The sequence below is a fragment of the Littorina saxatilis genome, linkage group LG6 (genome assembly GCF_037325665.1).
Source record: "Littorina saxatilis isolate snail1 linkage group LG6, US_GU_Lsax_2.0, whole genome shotgun sequence".
NCBI lineage: Eukaryota > Metazoa > Mollusca > Gastropoda > Littorinimorpha > Littorinidae > Littorina > Littorina saxatilis.
Window position 1 is genome coordinate 44173213 of NC_090250.1, and position 27197 is coordinate 44200409.

Sequence of the window (27197 nt, forward strand, 5' to 3'; positions counted from 1 at the left end):
GAAAGTGCCATGAATTGAAGCATGAAAGTTGTATTTTGTTGCAGGAAACAATAACCAAACTTGTCATCTTTTATTTTGGAAATGGAACAACAAAAATGTCATTCAACAGTAATTCCCAATGCCATATTCAGCACTACTTGTTCATGCAGTGAGCAAACCTTACAATGATTTCACAATGCATTAAAGCTCAAGAAACTTGACCAAAGAACGCTCTATGGTGTCTATGAAAGAAGGGCATTAATAGTTCATAATACCCAGCATATCTAAATCTTCCCTAGGCACCTTTTTGGCAAAATACGCTTGCATGCCCATACACATTAAGAATACAAATGAACAGACAAAATCTGACTGATAATGTACACTGCCTTAATCTGTGTCAATAATTATATATAATGTGAGTTAAAAAATATATACATGTACAACCATTGAAAGATTATGACCGAAGTTGCTATAATAAGGCAAGTTAGTATTTCATGCAAAAATACATAATGCTATCACAGTTGAGTACTTGTGCAGGAATGACATAGCACTTCACCAGATGTCGTCATCAAACTCATCATGATCACTGAAATTAGAAACACAATGCATTATAATAACACGGCAGACCTAGTGAGGTAATAATTTTTTTTTTTAAACATACCAACAGCAACCAAGCATACGTATGCATGCATTTGGAAGCACACACACAAATAGAGAGCCATAGATACAGAGAAACATATTACATAAACAAGAACAACTACTTAGATACAAAGAAATAGAAGACTACGTCTAGTGTTACCGACAGTGGAAAGAAGTTTTTTAAAAAAAGTCATGTCGGCCAAATAAAGTTGGAGAAAAGCTACACAAACCTTTTAGCATCATCAACCACTGAGATGTCTTCTGACTGTGATGGGCTGCCCCCCTGAAAAACAAAATCAAAGTGTTACTGGAGCATAAAATAAAATGCTCTTCAAAAATCTGGTTTGTTCATTTTCAGACCACAGATGTGAACACAATCAATCACCAGCCAACCAACCATGCCTAGCCTTCAGAAGAACAGACCAGGACAGGTACAAAAACAGATTGTTCTACAAAGTGAACTGTAATCTGTGTTAGCTGCATAACTTACTACGACTCACCAAGCTATGCAGTAAGGTAGTGATCAAATATATATAAAACAAAGAACGAATTTCTTTGCATCACATTGCCTTCAACGAGGACCAACTCCCCCCCCCCCCCCCCGCTTCCCCCAAGGGGAGCATGTGTGGAGACACACCCCTCGCTGGTAACTGGCCTATAATGCAAAGTGAAAAAATTAGCCTCAATAAAAACCAAGAGTATTCAGTCTCTTACAACTCATAACAAGAAGGGCAAAGCCCATACGACTCACATGCTTTACACATTTTTCCTACCAAAATACATGTGACCTTGACCCAAGGTCAAGGTCATCCAAGGTCATGCAACACAAAGCTGTTAATTCAAGACATAGGAAGTACAATGGTGCTTATTGGCTCTTTCTACCATGAGATATGGTCACTTTTAGTGGTTCACTACCTTATTTTGGTCACATTTCATAAGGGTCAAAGTGACCTTGACCTTATGTGACCAAATGTGTCTCATGATGAAAGCATAACATGTGCCCCACATAATTTTTAAGTTTGAAACAGTTATCTTCCATAGTTCATGGTCAAGGTCACTTCAAAATATGTATACAATCCAACTTTGAAGAGCTCCTGTGACCTTGACCTTGAAGCAAGGTAAACCAAACTGGTATCAAAAGATGGGGCTTACTTTGCCCTATATATCATATATAGGTGAGGTATTGAATCTCAAAAACTTCAGAGAAAATGGGAAAAATGTGAAAAATAGCTGGTTTTTAGGCAACATTTATGGCCCCTGCGACCTTGACGCAAGGTCAAGATGCTATGTATGTTTTTTGGGGCCTTGTCATCATACACCATCTTGCCAAATTTGGTACTGATAGACTGAATAGTGTCCAAGAAATATCCAACGTTAAAGTTTTCCGGACGGACGGACGACTCGGGTGAGTACATAGACTCACTTTTGCTTCGCATGTGAGTCAAAAACCCGACAGAGTTACTTCCAAACATTGTCTATTTTGATAAAACCAAAGGAAACACATAAACACACTAACCAACTCATTAATTAACTTTTAAATGAAACTGAACATTACCTTGACAACCATAGTTTTGGGGGTTTCCTTTGGACCCTGCAATGAGATTGGCATACGCCAACACAAACATACACAGTGTACTTCAACAGAAGACAAATATGAATACAGTGGAACCCCCTTTTAAGACCCCCCAATTTAAGACTCCCTCCCTTTTAAGACCTTAAATTGTTTTCTCAGACTTTCTGTTCAGAACCTGTGTAAATGTACCCCCATTTTAAGACTCCCTCCTTTTCAAGACCTGATTTTCGCAGATTTTTGGAGGTCCTGTTTGTTCGTTCGTGGGCTGAAACTCCCATGGCTTTTAAGTGTATGACCGTTTTTACCCTGCCATTTAGGCAGCCATACGCCGCTTTCGGAGGAAGCATGCTGGGTATTTTCGTGTTTCTATAACCCACCGAACTCTGACATGGATTACAGGATCTTTTTCATGCGCACTTGGTCTTGTGCTTGCGTGTAAACACGGGGGTGTTCGGACACCGAGGAGAGTCTGCACACAAAGTTGACTCTGAGAAAAAAATCTCTCGCCGAACGTGGGGACGAACTCACGCTGACAGCGGCCAACTGGATACAAATCTGAGCTACATCCCCGCCCTGACTGAGCTACATCCCCGCCCTGACTGAGCTACATCCCCGCCCTGACTGAGCTGAGCTACATCCCCGCCCTGACTGAGCTACATCCCCGCCCTGACTGAGCCACATCCCCACCCTGACTGAGCCACATCCCCGCCCTGACTGAGCCACATCCTCGCCCTGACTGAGCTACATCCCCGCCCTGACTGAGCTACATCCCCGCCCTGACTGAGCTACATCCCCGCCCTGACTGAGCTACATCCCCGCCCTGACTGAGCTACATCCCCGCCCCGACTGAGATACATCCCCGCCCCGACTGAGCTACATCCCCGCCCCGACTGAACTACATCCCCGCCCCGACTGAGCTACATCCCCGCCTTGACTGAGCTACATCCCCGCCCCGACTGAGCTACATCCCCGCCCCGACTGAGCTACATCCCCGCCCCGACTGAGCTACATCCCCGCCCTGACTGAGCTACATCCCCGCCCCGACTGAGCTACATCCCTGCCCCGACTGAGCTACATCCCCGCCCTGACTGAGCTACATCCCCGCCCTGACTGAGCTACATCCCCGCCCTGACTGAGCTACATCCCCCGCCCTGACTGAGCTACATCCCCGTCCTGACTGAGCTACATCCCCGCCCTGACTGAGCTACATCCCCGCCCTGACTGAGCTACATCCCCGCCATGACTGAGCTACATCCCCGCCCTTTTTGGAGATCCTAAAAGGGGGGAGCCACTGTACATAAGTATATGCTACTTTCCATGTTTCACTTGAAACAACAAGGATGAGCACAAAGACATACACTTGGAAACATTATTCATAATCCAAAACTTATTGCAACAACAAAACCGAAAATCACATATTCCACCTATCTCCAGTCTTTTTATGACAGACAGGTACATGCAAGATTACAATGGATTTCTCATGCTTTGTGTGTGTCATCTAGCTGTGTATTGTGATAGTTGAAAGCACTGTGGGCAAAATGCTGAATTAAAACTTTTAACCTTGAACCTTAAAAAAAGCTAGCAATATTTAGATCACCTGAATAATGACGTAAGCACCGAGAGAGATATTAGTATTTTCTCTTCGTCCATTTCTGTCCATTCTTATTGTTTCCCGAAAGGTAGGACTAACTCTTCCCGAATGACTCACCTGCCCCTCTTGTTCTTTCATTGCCTGAACCCTAGCCATGTACTGCAGCATCACAGGGTCTATGCCTGCTGCGTCCCCATCAGCTTTCTCCTGTCATGCATAACAAAAATGTGTGTAAACTAAAGAAAAGCATTCTTCCTTTTAGGGGTGCTGAAAAGCAGTGGGTTTTTCTCTGTCTGCCGTTCCAGCATAAATATATTTGGCTATGCAGATGTGATTTTCAAGCATTCTGTATATTTTTAATTCTTATCTAGGAACAGTCGTGCCACTGCAGGGTTCAAAAACTAGGTCCACATGCTGTACACTATGCATTAACCACTCGGCCACTGACCCGGTACCCTGTAAGGCAGGCAAAAAGAACCCTACCTCTTCCTCCTTCTTCTGATCTTCCTCTTCTTCTTCCTTCTTTCTTCTCTCCTCCTCCTCTTGTCTCCTCCTTTCTTCCTCCTCTCTCTGTTGCTCTTCTTTTCTCCTCTCTGCTTCTCTGTCAGCCCTTGTATCTGGGGCTGCAAAGACAGTGTATGAATTAGTTAACTATCATCAAATACACAAACACTGCAGATACTGATTTTGCCTCAAGCAGAAATGCAAGGTAGTTTCCAGTTTACTATAAATCCTGTTTGAAGAATTAGGTATGGATTCCATAGTGGACAAACTTACGATACCTAGAAACCTTGAACTATTAACGTATTCCCCAAGCATGGACAAATAAATAAGACCAGGACAGACAGAAATGCAATGATTGAACACTGGATTTTCTTTCTTTAAGCCATGTGATGTAGGGGTCCCATTAAATTTGTTTATCTAGGTGACTAGCCAAGACTGGTTTTCAATAGTAAAAAAGAAAAACAATTTAAACTAAAATGGGTCAATTCATAAATGTTATTTGTGTTTTTAAAAATTTTTTTTTATCAAAACACAACATTTGACACAGATCTTAACTTGCGCTGTCTTGTAGAACAATGACTGTCTTGATCTTGTCATCTGTCACACTTAGGTCAAAAATACAAAAATAATGTATACAGCAACAACTTCACTCACTCTTCCAAGCATCGTCCAGTGAAGCAGAGGGTTGCTTCCATGCAGAGTCTAGGGAGACTGGCTGTAGAGTGCCTGGTGGTTTAGAGCCACCGCTTGGTGTTGAAAGAGGATCTAGTCTTGTTGGTTGCCTCTTCTCTTCTGAAAATAATGAAGGTACATATACAATGGAACTTCCTTTTCAAACTTCCAAGATTCTGAGAAAATCATGTCTGCAAAGGGAGGAACTGTTAAAATGGGGGTAAATTTACAGACATTATGAACAAAAAGTCTGAAAAACTAGGGCTGTAAAAGGGAGGAACTGTTAAAATGGGGGTAAATTTACAGACATTATGAACAAAAAGTCTGAAAAACTAGGGCAGTAAAGGGAGGAACTGTTAAAATGGGGGTAAATTTACAGACATTATGAACAAAAAGTCTGAAAAACTAGGGCTGTAAAAGGAAGGAACTGTTTAAAATGGGGGTAAATTTACAGACATTATGAACAAAAAGTCTGAAAAACTAGGGCTGTAAAAGGAAGGAACTGTTTAAAATGGGGGTAAATTTACAGACATTATGAACAAAAAGTCTGAAAAACTAGGGCTGTAAAGGGAGGAACTGTTAAAATGGGGGTAAATTTACAGACATTATGAACAAAAAGTCTGAAAAACTAGGGCTGTAAAGGGAGGAACTGTTAAAATGGGGGTAAATTTACAGACATTATGAACAAAAAGTCTGAAAAACTAGGGCTGTAAAAGGGAATCTTATAAGGAGTATTTCAGTGAAATAAATATTTTTTAATTGGTTTGCATTCTGTATGTAATATTTGTGTACATGCACTGGATGTCCATGTTTATGTTTCGCAGAGATGCTTTTAGACAGTCCTTGAACCTCTTTTTTTGCCGCCAACAGCACGCTTTCCAAGAGACAGTTTGCCGTATTGGGATGCACTTTTTTGGTCAAATAAGCCATTAAAGTCTCAAGTCTACACTTAAAGCGCTGTCAGGGACGACTGAAAAGAAAAAAAACAAGTACCCTGCTGTGGTGGTGGACTGCTCGTGCCAGCCGACCCCGACTCAGCGACAACCAGCATACTGGGTGACCCTGGTCTTGCCTCAAGGTCATCCACTGTGATGGGGCGAGACTTCACATGTTTGGTCTCCAGACCGCTATCACAGTTCAGGGTCAAACAGCGTGCATAATTATTTGCAGTAAATTTTTCTGGTAGCTTTCTTGGTACTCAAGTTTCTATTGCAATCCCTTATCATTTAAGTAAAATATCAGTGAAAATCCTTACTCTCCAAGCTTCATGTGTTGTTCTTACAATGCACTTTGATTAAAATAATGTCCTCCTACAAAAACAAAACAAAACACTATACAAACTTTGAAAGGTTATTATGTGTCAAATGAGAGGAATGAACAGTTGACAATCAAGGTTGTCTTACTTTATGCGACAATTTCATCTACTACAAGACTTCAAGCTAATTTGGAAATATATCAGAAGCGCTGTAATTAAACCAACACATCATACACGTGCAAAAAAACTCAAAGAAGTGAGTGAAAGACATGAGTTAATATCCTTATTCAAGGGTGTATGTGAAAGATATGAAATTGTTTGCCTAAAACATTTTTGAAGACATCTTTACCACGAGGTGAACATTAACTCTTCTTTGGTTCACACCTTTATTACTTTTACTCCAGTACACTGTCTGCCACAAGGATATCAAAGTTATAAAATTCGATCTAGCTTTTAAGCATTGTCACATGCAACTATTACTATCTTTTTGTTTCAAACTCACTCTCTGCCATCAACATCGTCTGACATGTTGGAAAAATCAAGCTGGGGAGGGGCACTTCTGGCTTCCTGCATTCTCCCTCCACTTAGCTGTGCAAAACTGTCTGCAAACAAAGATTTGTCATATTGGGTCAATGATTTATGCAACTGCAAGGTTAGGTAATGAACAGAAAATGAGACCATCTTTTAAACAACACACTATGTTGAAATTGCAATCAGAAAAGCAACATGCAGAGTGGATACAAATAATATATATATACGACTAGTGTCTGTCTGTCTGTCTGTTCGCGATGCACGGCCAAAGTTCTCGGTGGATCTTTTTCGAATTTGGACACCGTTTTCAGCTACACCCCGGACGCAACCTCATCGATGAAATATTTCAACACGTGCTCTCAGCGCGCAGCGCTGAACCGATTTTGGTTTTTTTGGTCTGGATCCACTACCAGTAACTCTTCCTTATCTTCTCCAGTGTTTTCAGCCGCGATTATCTCCCTTCCTCCGTGTGGCGTCAATCCATATTCCCGTTACTACGTTATTATTTTTAGAAGGTCACTGCACGTTACTATTTTTAGAAGGTCTCCAGTGTTTTGCGCGTTTATCTTCTTGCCTGGTATTCGGCTCTACTTCTTCCCGGCGAAGCGGGTAATCATCTAGTAATATATATATTTTGAGCATATTCTTCATCAAGGCAAGTCACAGGATGCTACACTGCTTCCACTTTTCTGCTGATCACTTGAAATAAAAATAACCTGCTCAAAACATTCTCACTAAAAGGTTCATGCACAAACTTGTTCTCATATTTACTGCTTTGAAAGTCCAAGTCGGGAAGCTTTTTACAAAAGTCTGGTTTTGAAAAATGTTACTCCCCAGGAAATAAAGTATAACTTCCTGAATGGTCATATACGTAAAAGATCACTTATGCAGAAAAACATGAGTGAACGCGCGAGTTGCAGCAACGGATGCAGAAGATGAAAACTGTTACTTCAAGTAGTCACTTTAGAAAACCAAACAACATTTTGACACTAAAAATGCCAATGAAAATCCCATGTAAAACTCTCCGGTGCTCTCGTTTTAATTAAAACCAACATACAACTGGAGGGAAGAACAGCAACCTACCATCATGATAGCTGGGATCAGGACGTCTTTTGTGCGGCGTGGAAGACAAGGGTTGAGAGTAAGGGATGGGGCTCGGTGGTGGTGACTCCATCGGTCTGCTGCCGGAACCTGATCACAAACAAAACTTGACAGTCAAAGATCAATGCTACACAAGGCCTGTATTCCGTTTAATATTCAAAATTTTAAAGTGTGAAGATTGATCAGTGCATGATAAATAGCTCTCTGTTGAGATTAAAAAAGACACATTTTAATTTAAAGTTGTTTGCTCCTGTCTCTAATTTTATGTGTCTATTCATGCGTCTGTGCATTAGACCAAACATCTGTGACTGTGTATAATATGAATGCGTCTGCATGTGTCCTTAATTAAGCCTGACGTTGACTTCGCAAATACTCAAAATACTGAAAATTCTGCGCAAAAAGCTTCATGCATCAAGTTTCGTGTAAAAAATACCATCTCACACGGCAGAAATTAATATTGTAAAGCGCATTGAGCATATATATGATTATGCGCTATAACAAATATCCATTATTATTATTATTATTATTATTATTAAGTAGACTTCGCCCTATTAATATCAGCTTTCAAAAAAAAAAGACAAAAGATGGAAGAAGACATTAGCAAGATCTAGATGTGGCACAGGAACGTGTACGGGTAACATCATCAAATCTAGTTTTTACGTCACGCGTTTGCCAAGATCTGCAGTCTTGGTGGGAGCAAAACAACGTATGATTTGGAACATTGGAGAAAAAAAGTGAGTCACCGGTGACGCAATATCTACACGTACTCGTACAGGTCTTTGCTACACGTTCGATCATCTACAACACTGTATTACCTGCCAAGCCCTGAGAGCGATGACTGGCGCTAGCGGGCTGGTGTGCAGGAGGAGGGTCAGACGGCAAGGTGTTGACGTTGGTCATCTGGAAGTGAAAGTCCTGGTACGCACGCTCTAGGTTCTGAAGATGAATGAGAAATAATCAATATAAAAGATTACCTAGTGTTTCACAAGGGGGTGGTTTTAAAACGAGTCTCAAAGGAGGGTTCCACTGTAATTCAGGCAAATGTCTTGCTTCTTGACATAAGACGTTAGGTAATCATATTCATATCACACACTTGTACTTTTCCACTTCAGACTTGCAGATGCTGCTCCATCCCTTTACACAGCTCCAAAAATTCAAATCCTACGTGCGTGCAAGGAGTAGAAGTCAACCAAGAGTTGTCCTCTCTTTGTAATTCATTCCCAACTCAAAGCTAAAATAAAACCACAAATTACAAATTCCTGTCCCCAGAATCTTTCATTTTTGTTTAAAATATCCAAGCTTTATGATTACTAAAAATGTACACAACATTCTGGAAACATGTTTGACCTTCAATTTTCAAATACCCAGTATTTAAAGTGTATTTTTTCCCATAAAAAAAACCCTCACATGGGCCTCCTTCTCCAATCCTTTCAGCCTGTATCGTGTCTCTGCCACGATATCTGCCGAACCTGCTGAGGAGTGATCGTCAGAAAACTCAGACAAGTTTCGATGCCTGGAAGATGGAGCTAGGTCAAGGTCAGAATCAACCTCATTATAAACATCACGGTCCGCAGCGAAGGTGAGAGGTCCCCTGCTGCCACGAGGGTCAAGGTCAGACGAAACCGCTCTCAACGAGTTGTGGGACCCATGAGGAGCTGGGCCAGTTGAGCGACGCGAGGTGTTCAAGAGAGACCTAGGATGTTGAAAGACATAGGTTTTGTAAGTTCATGTGATTCAAATTAGTCAGTTTAGATAAAAAGGAACAGAAGACAGTGACAGACATAAAAGAAAGACAAAGTGTTTTTTTTCTTCTTGCCTGCCTTTGTTCATACCTGCCTGTGTGTGTGTGTGTGTGTGTGTGTGTGTGTGTGTGTGTGTGTGTGTGTGTGTGTGTGTGTGTGTGTGTGTGTGTGTGTGTGTGTTTGTGAGTGTGTATGTGTGTGTGTGTGTGTACAGCTGTGGGTGTGTTGCATGTGCACTATGTGCAAGCCCATGTTGAATATGTGCATATATATGTGTGTGACTAAATGTCAACTGATAATGCTTCTCACACTATTTCATAATTCCTGTCTAGTCAGCATGGAATTTACACTGAATATTAACATAAACTTTGCAAGTTACACGTTAAAAGGAAAATAAGAAATAAAGAAGCGAAATGAATGAAACAAAAAAACATTACTCACTGGTGGTCAGTACAATCCTTGGGCTTGCCATAGACCTCATTATTCAAAACTGAAACAGACAACATTTAAACAAGTTCAAAAGACCATGAAGCAATTGGCAACTAGTCAAAGCTTTGGGCTATTCTTTTCTTAATCAGGTTTACGCATAAAAATATTACATAATCACTGCATGCTTCAACTTGTTCTGGATGCTCGCCGTGGTGCTATCAGCAGATTTTGTGGAGCAAAGATTCATCTAAGTAACAAAAAACTGATGTGAAATTCCTTTATTACAATCACTGCCTGAAGAACAAGCATAAGGTCCCCACCTGTCTGCGTCATGGCCAGTTGCTTCCGGAGGTCCACCACTTCACGGTTCATTTCCTTCATCTGAAGCATCTGCTCCTCCAGGCGCTGAACCAGCTCTCGGTTACGGTCCAGCTGTCACACAAACAGATGTGGAAACTTTCAGTAGGTAAGTGCATATTCCAGCTTCCCACACAGACCACAAACAAAACAAAAAAAGTTGAAATCAGGTGCTCTTAAGAAGCAGATGATCTCAACTTTGTCATTGTTAGTGTTATTCTAGCAAGGCATTTTCAATCAAGGCAAGCCAGCAAGAGGGAAATACAACAAAATGAAGACTGAAGCTGACCTCATCTTTAAGCCTAGACTCCAGCAGATTTTTCTGTTGCTCAAAGACCACTTGTTCTTGGCGTAGGTTTTCACGCGCTCTCTCAAGGTCGCGCTGCATCATCAGAGTCTCTGGTGAAGGTCGGCGAAGTTCTCTCAACAGCTCTTCTTGACCTGGGCATGAAGAAATACAATCACATGAAGATGCATTTGCATGTTTCTTGTGTGTGTGTGTGTGTGTGTGTGTGTGTGTGTGTGTCTGTGTGTGTGTGTGTGTGGAAGGGGGGAGGGGGATGGTGTCCTTTTCAGTTGCTTCTGATTTGAAAGTTCTTGGTTTTTTTTCAAGCTAACACTAAATCATACATACAGAAAGAATGGTGAAAATGCAAAGAGCATACACCTAAAAGAAGAAAACTGAGCCCATGACTGTGAACCATGAGTTGTCTTTTTCAGTCCTTACACGCTTTGCTTTTAATTTGAGAGGTTTTTCAAGATAACAATACATCATACAAACAGAAGAATTTATGAAAATACTAACAGAATGCAGGTAACAGCATTCAGTAACTTACGTCCGCGTTCTCTCTCATTCATATTGAGCACCTCCGATAGCCGCCTGAAACAAAATGCAACATCAGATTACCAGCACATACATCCCGATGTTTCTTTAATCTTATCAGTAGCTTTTTGCCTCATTTGGTTATGATTCTTGAAGGTTACTTCTTCTTCTGCGTTCGTGGGCTGAAACTCCCACGTCCACTCGTGGTTTTTTTGCACGAGTGGAATTTTACGTGTATGACCGTTTTTTACCCCGCCATTTTTTAGGCAGCCATACGCCGTTTTCCGAGGAAGCATGCTGGGTATTTTCGTGTTTCTATAACCCACCGAACTCTGACATGGATTACAGGATCTTTTTCGTGCGCACTTGATCTTGTGCTTGCGTGTACACACGGGGGTGTTCGGACACCGAGTAGAGTCTGCACACAAAGTTGACTCTGAGAAATAAATCTCTCGCCGAACGTGGGGACGAACTCACGCTGACAGCGGCCAACTGGATACAAATCCAGCGCCCTACCGACTGAGCTACATCCCCGCCCTGAAGGTTACTTCAATCTTTCATCTTTTCCTTGAAAAAGTATACTACATGTACATCATTCAAAGAGAAAACACACACATGCATTCTTTGTTATTGCTTTTTCTTTTTTAAAACAAATTTCTTGTTTTCATTACATTCAAAGTCCTTACATTATCTAAAATGCAAGAACGCTGTATGAAAGAAAGACGGAAACAAACAAAACAAGACTAACAACTTATCAACAAAATGACTTACGTTCTGAGGGTTTCCAGCTCATTTCGTTGTGAAACACTTTGTTCTTTCAGTGTTTTGTAGTCTGACATCTGCGACAGACAGCAACTAATAAACCCACAGGTGACGTACACTAGTTGTAAGGCGTTACCTCTTTCCTTAAAAGCTGTGAAAATTAAGCAAGCACGCTCTTGGATATGTCACCCTAAACTCCATGAAATACACACATTACGCTTTTTCCAAATGACAAGTATTTAATAAAGTGGTACACATGTATCTGCGATGTGAAGCCAATCCAGTGAGAGGATACTTCCCACAAAAAGACATCTCCTGCAGTCCCTTTGTCTACAACAGTGGAACCTCCCGTAACGACCTCTTCCAAGAACGACCCCCTCCTTTTGCCGACCGAATTTGTCGGCACGGATGCTTTTCACACTGTAACTAACCTCCCAAGAATGACGCCCTCCTTTTTACGACGACCGACCTACCAACATAGGGTCAATAACGACTTTGACCTTTTAACCAGTAAGTGTTAAAGTTCGTAATTACCCAGCACACGCGGAACACGCACGCCATTAGTCACGCATCAAGAGTCAGGGGTGGTAGTCTGTAGTCAGTAGTGCGTGCAAGTCCATGGCTGTCATCTTCTCATCTATTGCTGTCACAATTGAAGGACTGCCCTCGAAGTAGGGGGGAGGGGTGGGTAAGGGCAGTTATAACGACAACTCAATAATGAATTGCTGTGTACGTATTCTGTGAGTGTGTGCTCACCAACTGACCCTCGGGTCAATGACCCATGCTTGCCAATGAGCAAGTTTTACCCTCTGGGACGGTCTCCTTTGATGTCTGACAGAAAACTCTTCCTGTCCCAGGTTACAGACACTGACTTTCTTACCCGAGGTCAATTACTGAGTTTTACCTATGAGAGCGCGCGCGTGTGTATGTGTGTGTGTGTTTGTGTTATGTCTGCCCGTCTGTGCGCTGGTGTATGCATGTACATCATGCTTATCCATATGCACATCAAATGGGAACAAAAATAGGATAACGGACACAACTTTTACGACTGAACTGCCCAACAGTTGCCACCCCTGTGAAAAAAATTAGACCTCCTAAACTCCCAATAAAGACCCCTTCTTTTTACGACCGAATTTTCTGGACATTTTCAAGGTCGTTAGCGGGAGGTTTTACTGTATCATGACCAGATTATACCTGCCATGACAGACCATTGGAATTCACTTTCTGCTGGTTCCAAAATTCTCCTTACATCGCAGGTACCACAGTACATCTTAGCAGAAAGTGATATCGAGTAATAAATAAAGTGTTTGAACATTAAAGATGCAATGATGAATTCCAGAGACACCAATAATATCTAAAATCTTAATGCAAATGAAATCTGTTTGTAGTTGTTTTGTTATCTCAGGCTCCACAGAGACGCTGCTTCTGACATAGTGTTTTCTAAACCCTGCTGACAAAGGTACTCACATCCCGTAACTTGGCATTGATGAATTCGTTGTGTCGTGTGGCTGAAACTTCTGAATGCTTGGCTTCCTGGAGTGACGTCTGCAAACAAAGAATCATTCATCATAGAAATCAAGGATCAAACACAAATCAGTGGGATGCTTGCAAATGCATCTGATGTTTTTCCTGAAGTATGCCAGTTCTCAGCATTCATTTGCGCTTATTTGTCACCTTGTTCATGGAAGCACATCAATATTTTAAAATTTACCTGAGACATGTAAAGAGATATAAAGCTGCACGCAATTTTGAGATTTTTATTACTTTTACTTCATGAAAACAAGACTACAACAAAAAGTGACTTCAATTCTCCTTTAACTCAATATTTGTGTAGATTTTGATCTATTTGTACCTACTCTGAAATAAACCAAGCACACAATTAAGCCATCAATGAAATAGACAAACAAATCTTACCTCAAGTTCATTAACTCTGTGAGTTTTATCTCGAAGTTCATCTTTCTGTGCTTGCACCTTGGACTTCTCTTCGGATAAAATTCGCTCCTCCTCTGGAAACATGGCCATACCAATGAGCACAGTAATAATTCAACACGCAAACAAAATCTTTTGAAAGCTACGGGGCATGTTTTCTCCATGGATTAATTCAAATATCTCTTCAGCGAGTATACTTCTGCCTCAACTAAAGGAAAAATGTATTGCTTGGAAGATGCGATCTCAAGACACATTTCAATTTTGACCAGTCCCACCCAGCGCTTGGGTCCCACCCAGTTAAGCACTTTCTTGTACACACCACCCAAACTCAATGCAGGCACACTGGAAGTAGCTTCATCTTCAGTGCATCACTGTGCTATCCTCTGTTAGAGACATTCATACTCATATTTTTTTTTACCGAGATGTATGCCGAAATGCGCTTGCAGTCTTTCTAACAGACACTACCATGCAAAATGCATTGAAAATCGTAATTCCATTAGATGAACTTGTTCAACATTCAAAATAGTGAGGCCCCTCTGATGAGAGGACAAATCCCAAGAAAGGACACCTGTTGTCCCTTTGTCTATTCTAGTCTGTACCAAAACATACCTGCCACGACAGGCCACCTGCAATGTAGGGACGCTTTTTGCTACTCCCAAGGGTGTCCTTTCATCACATGTACCATTGTACGACTACACAAAATGTCTGATTACATCCATACACAAGCTTACCTTTCACTTTAGCTTCTCTGACTTCCACATTCTGTATTCTGTCAATGAATTTGGCTTGCTGGTCCAGTTTGAACCTGCAACAACAATATAATATTTGAATGTTTGGACAGCTTGTTGGTGGAGAAAGACAAATTTCAAAGACAGCCAGGATGCATACTTGGAAAAACCTGGTTTGGAAAATGGCCAGTGCATTATTTTCTTCTCAGCTGATGATAGTAAACACACATACACACACAAACACAATGTGAAAACATCAACAATGCTGAATATGACCACCCGACTTGTTGGCTAACCACATTTGTCTCCAAGCTGAGAAGCACAAACAACTATGCTGGCAAAAAACGTAATGGTAGGCATTCGAATGCCTCAGATGACTATTCAGTTTGACTTACTGTGCCATTTCATTCTGTAGTCGCTGGTCAAACTGAATTTCTTTGTTACGTATCTCCATCTCACGCCTCCGCAGCTCATCCTCCTTGGCTCTGCTGCGATCTTCTGTCAACTGCTTCTCTCTGTCAACAACAGAAAACAATTCGATCTTAAATCCTCCCAATATGGAGTAAGGCTGCCTATATGGCAGGGTGAATGAAAACAGTTGTTCACGTAATCTTTCGATTTTGCTGAGTGTCACCCTCCCGGTACCAAGTGGCCCTAGGATAACGTCAACATCTCCAAAACTCAGCACGGTCATTCTTACCAGCACTTTGGAACACAAGTCCTGAAGAACATAACAGCAGTACGTAGAGAAGTAACTTTTTTTTTAAACGTTATTATAAGTGGTTCAATATCTCTGAATGACCTTTTTTTTTCTATTGCCACTCCTTACTGGCTTCCTACCTCCCTCTCCTCTTTGTTCATACTGAACTGTGTCCTACTCATTTTGTCCGAAGCTTAATACCCCGATACAAAAGAACCCCCTTCTCAAGACCTTCCTTGTTTGAAGACCTCAGTTTTCACATCTTCTGGCCATAATGTCTGTACATTGACCTTCATTTTGAAGACCTTAGTTTTCACATCTTCTGGCCATAATGTCTGTACATTGACCTTGTTTTAAGACCTTAGTTTTCACATCTTCTGGCCATAATGTCTGTACATTGACCTTCCTTGTCTTAAGACCTTAGTTTTCACATCTTCTGGCCATAATGTCTGTACATTGACCTTCATTTTGAAGACCTTAGTTTTCACATCTTCTGGCCATAATGTCTGTACATTGACCTTGTTTTAAGACATTAGTTTTCACATCTTCTGGCCATAATGTCTGTACATTGACCTTCATTTTGAAGACCCAGTCCCTGATTTTGTCAGAGATTTGAAATGTCTTCCAAATGTACAGACCTAGCTTGGAATGACCAACAAAAATAAGCATCCTACCGTTTGTTGACCTCTGCCTCTCTCTTGACCTCTGCCTCTCGCTGGCGAATGGATTCAATCTCTGCAAGCAGCATCTGTCGCTGAGAGTAGACCTCCTTCTCTTGCAGCTGTCAGCAAAATAAATTCTCATTGTTTAAACAAATATACGCGCAAAAATGTTTCTCTTCTTTTAATCTAAGAAATCATGCATACCACAGCGCTTCAACCTTTTACAAACTCCCTGTGTACAAAACTTTTATATCAATGTATTGTCGAGCGTGTCAGGTGTTTCTACTGGAAATGCAATCACCATATCCGGAGCGTTAGGATTTTCTGTCTCATCAGCGTGTATTGATACTGAGGCAATAAATGTGTGAATACACATTAACTAATTAGATGAGAAAGCTAATGTAGCTCTCATTCAGCAACTGGCAGAGTCAGCTCGTAAGAGACTGAAGGTTCACTACCACTCTACTTCAACAGTCAGTGTAACATGAATCACAAAATCCCACACAAAACATCAGGCAGGCATCTGTAGCAGCAGCAAAGGGGTACAACATTAATCTGGTTCAGTCACAACAACGTCTTACTTCTTGTTCTTTTTGGAGTCGCTCTATGGAGTTGCGTTCTCTTTCTACCAATGAGTCATACTTTTCCTGATACGTCCTCTGCAACTATTCAAAACAAGAAGAGCAAACGCTCGATCGAGTCACTTTCGCAGTTCTGAATATTATATGAGGCATCAGATGGACAGGAAGAAATTGCTATTCACAACACAATGAGTCACGTTCACATAAAATTTGAGCCCGGTCACTTTTATAGTTTCCGAGAAAAGCCCAACGTTAAGTTGTGTGTTGCCGAACAGAAAAGGCTAGTTATCTCCCTTGTTTTTCTGATAACGTTCGTAAAAGGCTACAGATGTAAATACTTTGATGTAAAGAATAATCCTACAAAGTTTCAATCACATCCGATGAACTTTGTCAAAGATATAAAATGTCTAATTTTTCCTTTGACGCTGACCTGTGACCTTGAAAAAGGTCAAAGGTCAACGAAACCATCGTTAAAGTGTAGAGGTCATTGGAGGTCACGACTAAACAAAATATGAGCCCGATCGCTTTGATAGTTTCCGAGAAAAGTCCAACGTTAAGGTGGTGTCTACGGACGGCCGGACGGCCGGCCGGACAGACTAACACTGACCGATTACATAGAGTCACTTTTTCTCAAGTGACTCAAAAAGGAGAAAACAAGGTCAGTGAAGCAAGCAAATGAAGTGAAGTTGTGCCTGTAACTAGTGTAATGCCAGGCTCTTCTTGTGCCTGTAACTAGTGTAATGCCAGGCTCTTCTTGTGCCTGTAACTAGTGTAATGCCAGGCTCTTCTTGTGCCTGTAACTAGTGTAATGCCAGGCTCTTCTTGTGCCTGTAACTAGTGTAATGCCAGGCTCTTCTTGTGCCAAGACACCTTCCAATAAGACACCTGTTGATCTGTTGTCTATAAACTTGAGGGAAGTATACCTGCCATGACACCTGCAATGTCAGGACCTTTGGATGGTCCTAAAAGTGTCCTCTAAATACTAGTACCAGCATAATAATTCCACTCTTTAGCTCAAACTGCAAGACAAATTTTGCCCTGGTGTAGGGATTGTCTAACTTTGCACTTTCAAGATTAAAACACTGCACGAGTGACATTTTGTTCTCATTACAATATGCATGCTTTCCCTTCAATGGCCACTTTGCAAAACGGCACTTCACAAATACTTACTTCCCTTTTCATCTGCTCCAGCTCTCTGCGACCGTTCTCTTTTTCCTCCATGCGCATGACAGCAATTTCAGAATCTCTCATGCGGGCCAACTGAAACAAAATTTTCATTCTTAAACATTTCACCAAGTGATACAAAACACAGGTCAGTGAACAACAAGAAGGGCAAAGCCCATACGACTCACATGCTTGACCTTGACATGACCTTGACATTCAGGGTCAAGGTCAAATAACTAAACCTAGCAATGACATCATACACTAAGAACTGCTTTACACATTTTTCCTACCAAAATACATGTGACCTTGACCCAAGGTCATCCAAGGTCATGCAACACAAAGCTGTTAATTCAAGACATAGGAAGTACAATGGTGCTTATTGGCTCTTTCTACCATGAGATATGGTCACTTTTAGTGGTTCACTACCTTATTTTGGTCACATTTCATAAGGGTCAAAGTGACCTTGACCTTGATCATATGTGACCAAATGTGTCTCATGATGAAAGCATAACATGTGCCCCACATCATTTTTAAGTTTGAAACAGTTATCTTCCATAGTTCAGGGTCAAGGTCACTTCAAAATATGTATACAATCCAACTTTGAAGAGCTCCTGTGACCTTGACCTTGAAGCAAGGTAAACCAAACTGGTATCAAAAGATGGGGCTTACTTTGCCCTATATGTGTGAGTTTAGATAGAGCGGACAGCGTCAGATAAACTCTATTTAAACGAGACAGATTAGCCGCGGGTGGAGGAGGATGTTAGATACTTGAGGTAGGCCTAAAGGGATCAGTGTTGGCAGGTAGGGAAGAGAGGGTAGTAAAGCAGGATATCAACACTTAGGCCCGTAATTAGAAAGAGAGGGGAGAGGAGGACTTGTGAAAGTCAAGGAGAATAGCCCAGCCGCAATGTCCATGTTGCCGGGGGGCTTGCACGTGTGATGCATCAGCGGGGGTCTATAAGAACGGGAGAGCAACACATTGTGGTCAGTCCTTACCAGCGCGGCGCAGCGGGCATATGCCAACTATTTCTTATAGTGTTACCTTTGTTGGGGCCGATGGACCCCAAGGCGCAGGTCTTCCCGATGAAAGGATCAGACTTTAATAAGAAACTGCGCTTGACTACCGCTGTTGCTGGGGGAAACTTCTCCAGCCACAGCTTTCGGCGGGGTGGTGCCGCGTGGGCGTTGAGTTGTGGTGTGCCGGGGGAAATTGTCAAGGTGATGGGGGATTGGAAAAGCAACGCGTACTTAGGCTACTTAGACCAGCTGCCACAAAAGATCATCTTACAGATCACATGTAGCCCAGGCAACTCCTTCATGTATAACATCACAACAATCCTAAACCTCCCACCTCTAACCTAGTATACTGTCTTTAGTTGGGCTGAATAACGAGTAGTACCTCTAATTTGGGACTTATCACTGCACAATGATATCTCTCATTGTCAGATGGTATTCTCTTGAATAAACTGCCCTCGTTATTTGCCCAAATCAATACATGACTTCGCTATGTGTGATGTATGTGCGCACGAGAGTGATTGCGTGTGTGTCAGGTGTATGTGAGTGTGTGCGCGCGCAGGTGTGTGAGTATAACTGTAAGTAATAAGAGGGAGAGAAAGAGGAGTGTCATTTCTTTGGGATTATCGTGTGCTCTTGATTTGCGCCGGGGGGGGGGGGGGGGGGGGCGATAAGTGAGTAGTTTAAGTGTGAGTTTAGATAGAGCGGACAGCGTCAGATAAACTCTATTTAAACGAGACAGATTAGCCGCGGGTGGAGGAGGAGGATGTTAGATACTTGAGGTAGGCCTAAAGGGATCAGTGTTGGCAGGTAGGGAAGAGAGGGTAGTAAAGCAGGATATCAACACTTAGGCCCGTAATTAGAAAGAGAGGGGAGAGGAGGACTTGTGAAAGTCAAGGAGAATAGCCCAGCCGCAATGTCCATGTTGCCGGGGGGCTTGCACGTGTGATGCATCAGCGGGGGTCTATAAGAACGGGAGAGCAACACATTGTGGTCAGTCCTTACCAGCGCGGCGCAGCGGGCATATGCCAACTATTTCTTACCCCCCATCCACCCCCGGCATCCACCGTTGTATTTTGTTAGCAATCCGTTGCATGATGTTTTTAATTTTGAGGCAAATGCATGCCTGTTTGTGCCTTCACTTGAAGTGAGGTTGTGCATGAAGCGACTCGAACCTTGTTAATGTTATGTAATCATTATTCACGGTGTTTAAATCTTTGAGTGAGGGCTCCTTGTGTTTGTTGTTAGTGTAACCAAATGTTTGTTGTTTTTTGTTGTGGACTTATGGGACTTATCACTGCACAATGATATCTCTCATTGTCAGATGGTATTCTCTTGAATAAACTGCCCTCGTTATTTGCCCAAATCAATACATGACTTCGCTATGTGTGATGTATGTGCGCACGAGAGTGATTGCGTGTGTGTCAGGTGTATGTGAGTGTGTGCGCGCGCAGGTGTGTGAGTATAACTGTAAGTAATAAGAGGGAGAGAAAGAGGAGTGTCATTTCTTTGGGATTATCGTGTGATCTTGATTTGCGCCGGGGGGGGGGGGGGGGGGGGGGGGGGCGATAAGTGAGTAGTTTAAATCATATATAGGTGAGGTATTGAATCTCAAAAACTTCAGAGAAAATGGGAAAAATAGCTGTTTTTTAGACAACATTTATGGCCCCTGCGACCTTGACCTTGAAGCAAGGTCAAGATGCTATATATATTTTTTGGGGGGCCTTGTCATCATACACCATCTTGCCAAATTTGGTACTGATAGACTGAATAGTGTCCAAGAAATATCCAACGTTAAAGTTTTCCGGACGGCCGGCCGGACGGGGGGGACGGACGGACGGACGACTCGGGTGAGTACATAGACACACTTTTGCTTCGCATGTGAGTCAAAAATCATCAATCATAGATTTCAAAATCTCCTGAAGATGTAAATGCAAAGCTGGTAAAGAAATAAAGCATCGATAAGTTACCAAACAAGAAGAGCAAACGCTCGATCGAGTCACTTTCGCAGTTCTGAATATTATATGAGGCATCAGATGGACAGGAAGAAATTGCTATTCACAACACAATGAGTCACGTTCACATAAAATTTGAGCCCGGTCACTTTTATAGTTTCCGAGAAAAGCCCAACGTTAAGTTGTGTGTTGCCGAACAGAAAAGGCTAGTTATCTCCCTTGTTTTTCTGATAACGTTCGTAAAAGGCTACAGATGTAAATACTTTGATGTAAAGAATAATCCTACAAAGTTTCAATCACATCCGATGAACTTTGTCAAAGATATAAAATGTCTAATTTTTCCTTTGACGCTGACCTGTGACCTTGAAAAAGGTCAAAGGTCAACGAAACCATCGTTAAAGTGTAGAGGTCATTGGAGGTCACGACTAAACAAAATATGAGCCCGATAGTTTCCGAGAAAAGTCCAACGTTAAGGTGGTGTCTACGGACGGCCGGCCGGCCGGCCGGCCGGCCGGCCGGCCGGACAGACTAACACTGACCGATTACATAGAGTCACTTTTTCTCAAGTGACTCAATAAAATCAATACAAACAAAACATTCACATCCATAAATCACTGTAAGTTCATTATTAGCTTAAGAATCAGTTCACCTCACACATTTAATTAATTCTGCATGACATCTGTGATAACTTGCAACATATGTATGCCCTTTGGTAAGTTTTGACTTCAGTAAGCTAAATGATAAACACTCCAAAACATGACGGCATTTACCTCCAGTTTGAGCTGCGAATTGTAGCGATCTTCCAGCTGCCTCTGGTAGTGCAGCAACCTCTCCTCTACAGCTGTGCGATTGCTGCGACTCAGCTCGTCTCTTCTGGAGGAGTACAGCTCCTCTAGACTGTGCAGCTTGGCATCTGCACCGCAAATACAGCATTAAAATATACCGACCACATAAACAAAGAAGGACTGCTTTGTGTAAACAATAACCCAAAAGGTATCTGACATATCATATATATATATACACTCTGCAAAAAGATTATTGCACCCATTTTCGAGGAGAAAGCCAAATCAATTATCTATCCAGAACAGGTTGCTTTGTTTTGCTATCTTGTGTATCTCTTGCGTTATGTCATTTCGACTGATCTAGGTGTGCATCTGCTCAGCTATTCAGGTATCAGATTCAAAAGGAATGGAGCTAATGCAGATGCTGAAGAAATGATAGCCATTCAAGTTCAAGTTTTAATCTCACCAAGAGACGTGACTGGTCCTGATCGAGTGAGATCAACTTGTACGCCGCTCTCCTGTGTGGCCCGGGAGTGGAGGGCAGACAACTCTGATAAAATCTGCCATAGCAACCCTGCACATGTATGGGGATATTATAGATTAACCTAACACATATTGACTGATCACTGGGAGTACAATCATTTTAATATTAGAGGCCAAATTAATTTTCTCAATTTGATTACATCTGCCCTAGAAATATATGGGGATATCATATTCTACTACTATGCATATCAATGGTTTGGTGTTGAATAAAATTGAAATTGAAGAAAACATTTCTCGATGTAATCACATCCATTAAAATTTATAAGGATTCCAAAGCTTAGGCCCAGGCCTTTCAGTTAAGTGTGAGAGAAAGAGAGAAAGAGAAAGAGAGAGAGAGTATGCATGAGTGCATGAGAGAAGAAAAAAGAAAGAAAAAAAGAGAGAGAGAGAGAGAGAGAGTATGCATGAGTGCATGAGAGAAGAAAAAAGAAAAAAAGAGAGAGAGAGAGAGAGAGAGAGAGAGAGAGAGAGAGAGAGAGAGAGAGAGAGAGAGAAAGAGAATGAGAGAAGAAACAAGTCGCGTAAGGCGAAAATACAATATTTAGTCAAGTAGCTGTCGAACTCACAGAATGAAACTGAACGCAATGCAACGCAGCAAGACCGTATACTCGTGGTCCACCGCTCACAGCATTGGCAGTGAAATTGACAAGAAGAGCGGGGTAGTGGTTACGCTATGCTGCATAGCACGCTTTTCTGTACCTCTGTTCGTTTTAACTTTCTGAGCGTGTTTTTAATCCAAACATATCATATCTATATATTTTTGGAATCAGGAACCGACAAGGAATAAGATGAAAGTGTTTTTAAATTGATTTCGAAAAAAAAAATTGATAATAATTTTTATATATTTAATTTTCAGAGCTTGTTTTTAATCCGAATATAACATATTTATATGTTTTTGGAATCAGCAAATGATGGAAAATAAGATAAACGTAAATTTGGATCGTTTTATAAATTTTTATTTTTTTTTACAATTTTCAGATTTTTAATGACCAAAGTCATTAATTAATTTTTAAGCCACCAAGCTGAAATGCAATACCGAACCCCGGGCTTCGTCGAAGAGTACTTGACCAAAATTTCAACCAATTTGGTTGAAAAATGAGGGCGTGACAGTGCCGCCTCAACTTTCACGAAAAGCCGGATATGACGTCATCAAAGACATTTATCAAAAAAATGAAAAAAACGTTCGGGGATTTCATACCCAGGAACTCTCATGTCAAATTTCATAAAGATCGGTCCAGTAGTTTAGTCTGAATCGCTCTACACACACACACAGACACACAGACACACACACAGACACACGCACATACACCACGACCCTCGTTTCGATTCCGCCTCGATGTTAAAATATTTAGTCAAAACTTGACTAAATATAAAAAGAAAGGGAGAAAGCAAACAAGGAAAGAGACAGAATGTGTGCGTATGTGTGTGTGTGCCTGTCTTTGTGTGGGATGGAATATTTTGAAAAAGGCTTCCGTTTTTAGTTGGTAAGTGTTCCTGTGTTTATCTTCAAGGTTGTTTCATTGGACAAAGCCTACCTTTATCAGCATCCACCTCTGCTTTCATCCACTGAAACAAGTCATGATATTTTAATTTGTTTAATTTCAAGTCAAATCTACACATCTGTGTTACAGAGTAAGTTTGTAATGACTGTATACAGTGAAAATGACTTTTATCTCGTTTAGCTGTTCTCCATAGTAACGTGTTTGTAACTAACATTCAAAATATCTTGAGCATAAAAAGATTAGCAACATTTTAAAAAGTTATTGAAAACTGGATGCACAGCTTTCCTTCTTCTTCCAGCACTACAACCAGTCCCCTTTTTTGGAAAACAAGGCGCTCTGTGTTAATTTTCTTCTCTTTTTTTTGATCTTCAAGATACTTGACTCGCTATGTCAATGTTGTAAATGTCTAGTGGTCTCACCAGCTGTTTGTAGAGACGAGACTGAGGGCTGATGTGTAACAGCCTCATCAAGTCTTCTGGTTTGAACATCTGAAAGGAAGCATTTGAGTACATAAACTGTGAGTGTTTGAAACAGCCTGTCATTCTAAAAAAAAGTCACACATTTACCATGAAAAGATGTGGTACAACATCTTCCGAGAAACATGTTATTAGCTACTATTATTGCTACATACGTAGATATGCCGTCCATCCTCTCTGCCCAGTTGGCAATCTTGTACAGCTTGTATCCCAATCAAACCCAACAACTTTCACTTTGCAAAAGGCCAAACAAAAATATTTGTCATCATTTTCACGAGTTTTCATTCACAAACACCTGGGAAATAAATCTCATGTTCCCCATGCAATAACTCGAGGTGGTGAATGGGTTTGAGCTTTCAGGTGAAACGTGGATTGTCAAAGTAAAAGCCAATCAGGCTGATTGTTTGATGTGTGGAACCATCGCGGCTTTGGATTTGTGTTTCCGAGGACAACGATTGTAAGCATTCACTCTCAAAGATCCAATCAATGTTGATAATTACCGCGGCGACTCATGGTCAATTTGCAACTTATCTCTGTAATCGCAAAATCCACAACGAAAAGTCATAAACACTTAAAAGAAAAGAAATATGCTCAACACTTACTGAACTCACAGGTATGATCGCAGCTCTGTACATTTTCAGACTGGAAGAAAAGCGTCAACAAGCTACGTTTGACGTCACATACAAGTTTGACGTGTTATCTCGTGCTACTGTGACGATGCTTTGTGGCCCGGAGTTGGATTCTAAAAATTCGTCTCCCTGTGGGTTATTGTGCATTTTGTTGCACAACCAAAATGATGACAAAAACGATGTTTGGTGGCTTGTTGTCAGACCAGCATTTTGTTGTTGGTCCTCGGGGAGTATATCGCCTTTTGTCTCATATTTATCAACCGCGGCCTTCGGCCTTGGTCGATAAAGATGAAACAAAAGACGATATGGTCCCCTTTGACCAACAAAAAAGCTGGTCTGTCAACAAGCCACCAAACATCTTATAATGTTGGTTTAGGGTAAAGTGACCAAAAAAGATAGGGTCAGTAGGTCGGCTTTTTTAAATGTACAATTTTTTTTAGTTGATTTTAAAGGAGGTTACTTCTCTTAGGTATGGTTCGCAAAATGAGCCAAAAGTGGGTTTTTTGGGGTTTTTTTAGAAATGAAAAAAAGTTTTAGGGTCGGCAGGAAAAAATAGGGTTGGTCGGGTTACCCTAAACCAACATATATCTTTATTTGGCCAAACAGAAAAAAACTGTCACAGTAGTTCCCAAATAAGAGATTTCCTTGAATCGTCCTTCCAATAAACTGAATAATGTGTATGAAAAAATAAATTAAAAAAGCACAACACATCTTGAAATATCAAGCAGCTGATGTCAGCAAACTACAGGTTCAGCTTACAAAACCTGTTCACTCACTGGACCACTCCCACTCACTTTATCCTGAGCTAGACCGCTCTCTGGTAGGAAGACACCCAGTGTGTACTCATATTTGGCCCTCTTCAGATGGTCAGCAACAAGACTGTTTGCTGCCCGCAAAAGCAGAGGATCACTCTCTGACGGCTCCAAGTCACGAATGGTCAAGGGTCCTTGAACCGACTGCTGAAGCTCAGTTATGAGGTTGGTACGAAGTTGTGACTGGAAAAAGAACAGTCAGAAATTATACATCATTTTGGTGCATAATTATGTGATGTCAGGGAGTAGACAATTCAGGTATATGTTCTGGGCCATAAAATTAAACGAACATGCAGGACTCTTTCAAGACGTTAAATGGTAATTTAATTTGACTTGATCAGTGATTTGAGGCCTGTAAGGCCACTAAGGGCGAGTACACCATTCCAATACTACATGTAATATTAATAGTGATGCACACAAAGAAACATCAACAGGTGTGTATAGTTAATAGGTTATTTCACAGTCACACAGATGCTTATCTTCTGTAGCCACTCCCCGTAAGAATAAGAACATTCTTATTAATAACATTCTTAAACTAGTAGTTGCATTTTTCATTAGGCCAACAAAAAAAATTGGTGTGGTTACGGTAACATAGCCAAAAAAAATAGGGTAGGAAGGTATAATTACATTTTTTTTTTTTAATGTGTACAAATTAAACCTCCTTGACATGGAAATAAGTGTGCGACTCAAGCGCTTTCGCTTTTATTGCGTTTTCTGCACTCGGTTTTTTTTTTGGTTTTTTGACAAATGTATTAAAAAGTTATAGGGTCGGGCCCTAAAAATAGGGTAGGTCAGGTTACCGTAACCACACCTATTTTTTTTTTAGGCCTTACGTGAATACATGTGTTACTAGTAATACACAAATTCCTCAGTTTTGAATACAGGTATATATACACACACGTAAATTTACAAAATCATAATTGCCATTGCGAGTGTGTGTGTGCGTGTTTTGTTGTGTGTGTACAAACAAATGAGATAATTCAACTGAATTATAGATGAACACCACATTCAGGACATGTAATTTAAGATCACAACTTTTTGTCATTGACAAATTGATATGTATATCTAAAATGATTATTGATAGTCGGTCAGATGACCGACACACATTTTTAAATGCTGCTCAAGAGTGGAAATCAAACTGATCTACTTCCATAGATTTAAATGTTAGAAGTATAGAACTTGAACTGATCAGTGATGTTGTCCTTTAAAGGCTTTATGCACTCAGGCCTACTGTCTCAAAACACTGTGTTTCCATTAAGGTACGCACGCACTTTTTATGTTGTTTCTTTCAGTTCTTTGCATCAATGCTATTACTATTAGTAATTACTTGAAGTTGAAAGTGAAACTTTCAAACTGACAAGTCTCGACATGCAAGAACAGTGGACCAATCAATTAACAAACATTTGGCATTAAAATCATCAAACAAGTGGTTCGTTAACATGTAACTGTAATAGTTTCCACACAAAAAAACACGAAAGATGAAGGGAAAATACAACGGGTTGCCTGCAAACTTACTTTGATAGAATTTACCAGCCCGCGGTTTCGCAAACTGTGGTAGAGTCGATTTCTGAGCTCTTCAGCACTCAAATATTCAGGTGCTTTGTCTGCCATCTTTGACTTATTTTACAGCTCTCGATTCTTGTGTATCTTTTACAGACTTTTTAAAGAGTAAGTGCTTCTTGAAGGAACTAAAAACTGGAATAATTCGCTATTTTCTCTTTCATCGTCGCTTCGGTGGTAACAGCCGCCATGTTAAAACGTT

At 41.1% G+C, this 27197-nt stretch overlaps 1 protein-coding gene across 1 annotated transcript; it reads right to left on the bottom strand.

The window, feature by feature from the left end:
- LOC138969305 (centriole and centriolar satellite protein ofd1-like) lies at nucleotides 1-27197 on the bottom strand. The gene is made up of 29 exons (XM_070342064.1): nucleotides 26951-27197; nucleotides 25418-25618; nucleotides 23938-24006; nucleotides 23552-23582; nucleotides 21940-22047; nucleotides 21462-21604; nucleotides 17729-17818; nucleotides 16559-16642; nucleotides 15990-16096; nucleotides 15011-15130; nucleotides 14619-14692; nucleotides 13873-13964; nucleotides 13426-13503; nucleotides 11968-12035; nucleotides 11210-11253; nucleotides 10663-10814; nucleotides 10337-10448; nucleotides 10029-10077; nucleotides 9253-9538; nucleotides 8661-8781; nucleotides 7828-7935; nucleotides 6716-6815; nucleotides 5952-6085; nucleotides 4941-5078; nucleotides 4266-4405; nucleotides 3900-3989; nucleotides 2174-2209; nucleotides 849-901; nucleotides 1-565 (listed from the first exon to the last, which is right to left on the bottom strand). The coding sequence occupies exons 1-29, from the start codon at nucleotides 27044-27046 to the stop codon at nucleotides 532-534; spliced, it is 2958 nt and encodes a 985-aa protein (XP_070198165.1). The 5' UTR covers nucleotides 27047-27197; the 3' UTR covers nucleotides 1-531.

Excerpts from the sequence above, each read along its gene's own strand:
- LOC138969305 (XM_070342064.1), bottom strand. The coding sequence starts at position 27,046 with ATGGCAGACAAAGCACCTGAATATTTGAGTGCTGAAGAGCTCAGAAAT. Across the intron at positions 11,254-11,967 it reads GAGCTGGAAACCCTCAGAAC|GCGGCTATCGGAGGTGCTCA; the intron begins GTAAGTCATTTT and ends ATTTTGTTTCAG. Across the intron at positions 902-2,173 it reads CCAAAACTATGGTTGTCAAG|GGGGGCAGCCCATCACAGTC; the intron begins GTAATGTTCAGT and ends TTTGTTTTTCAG.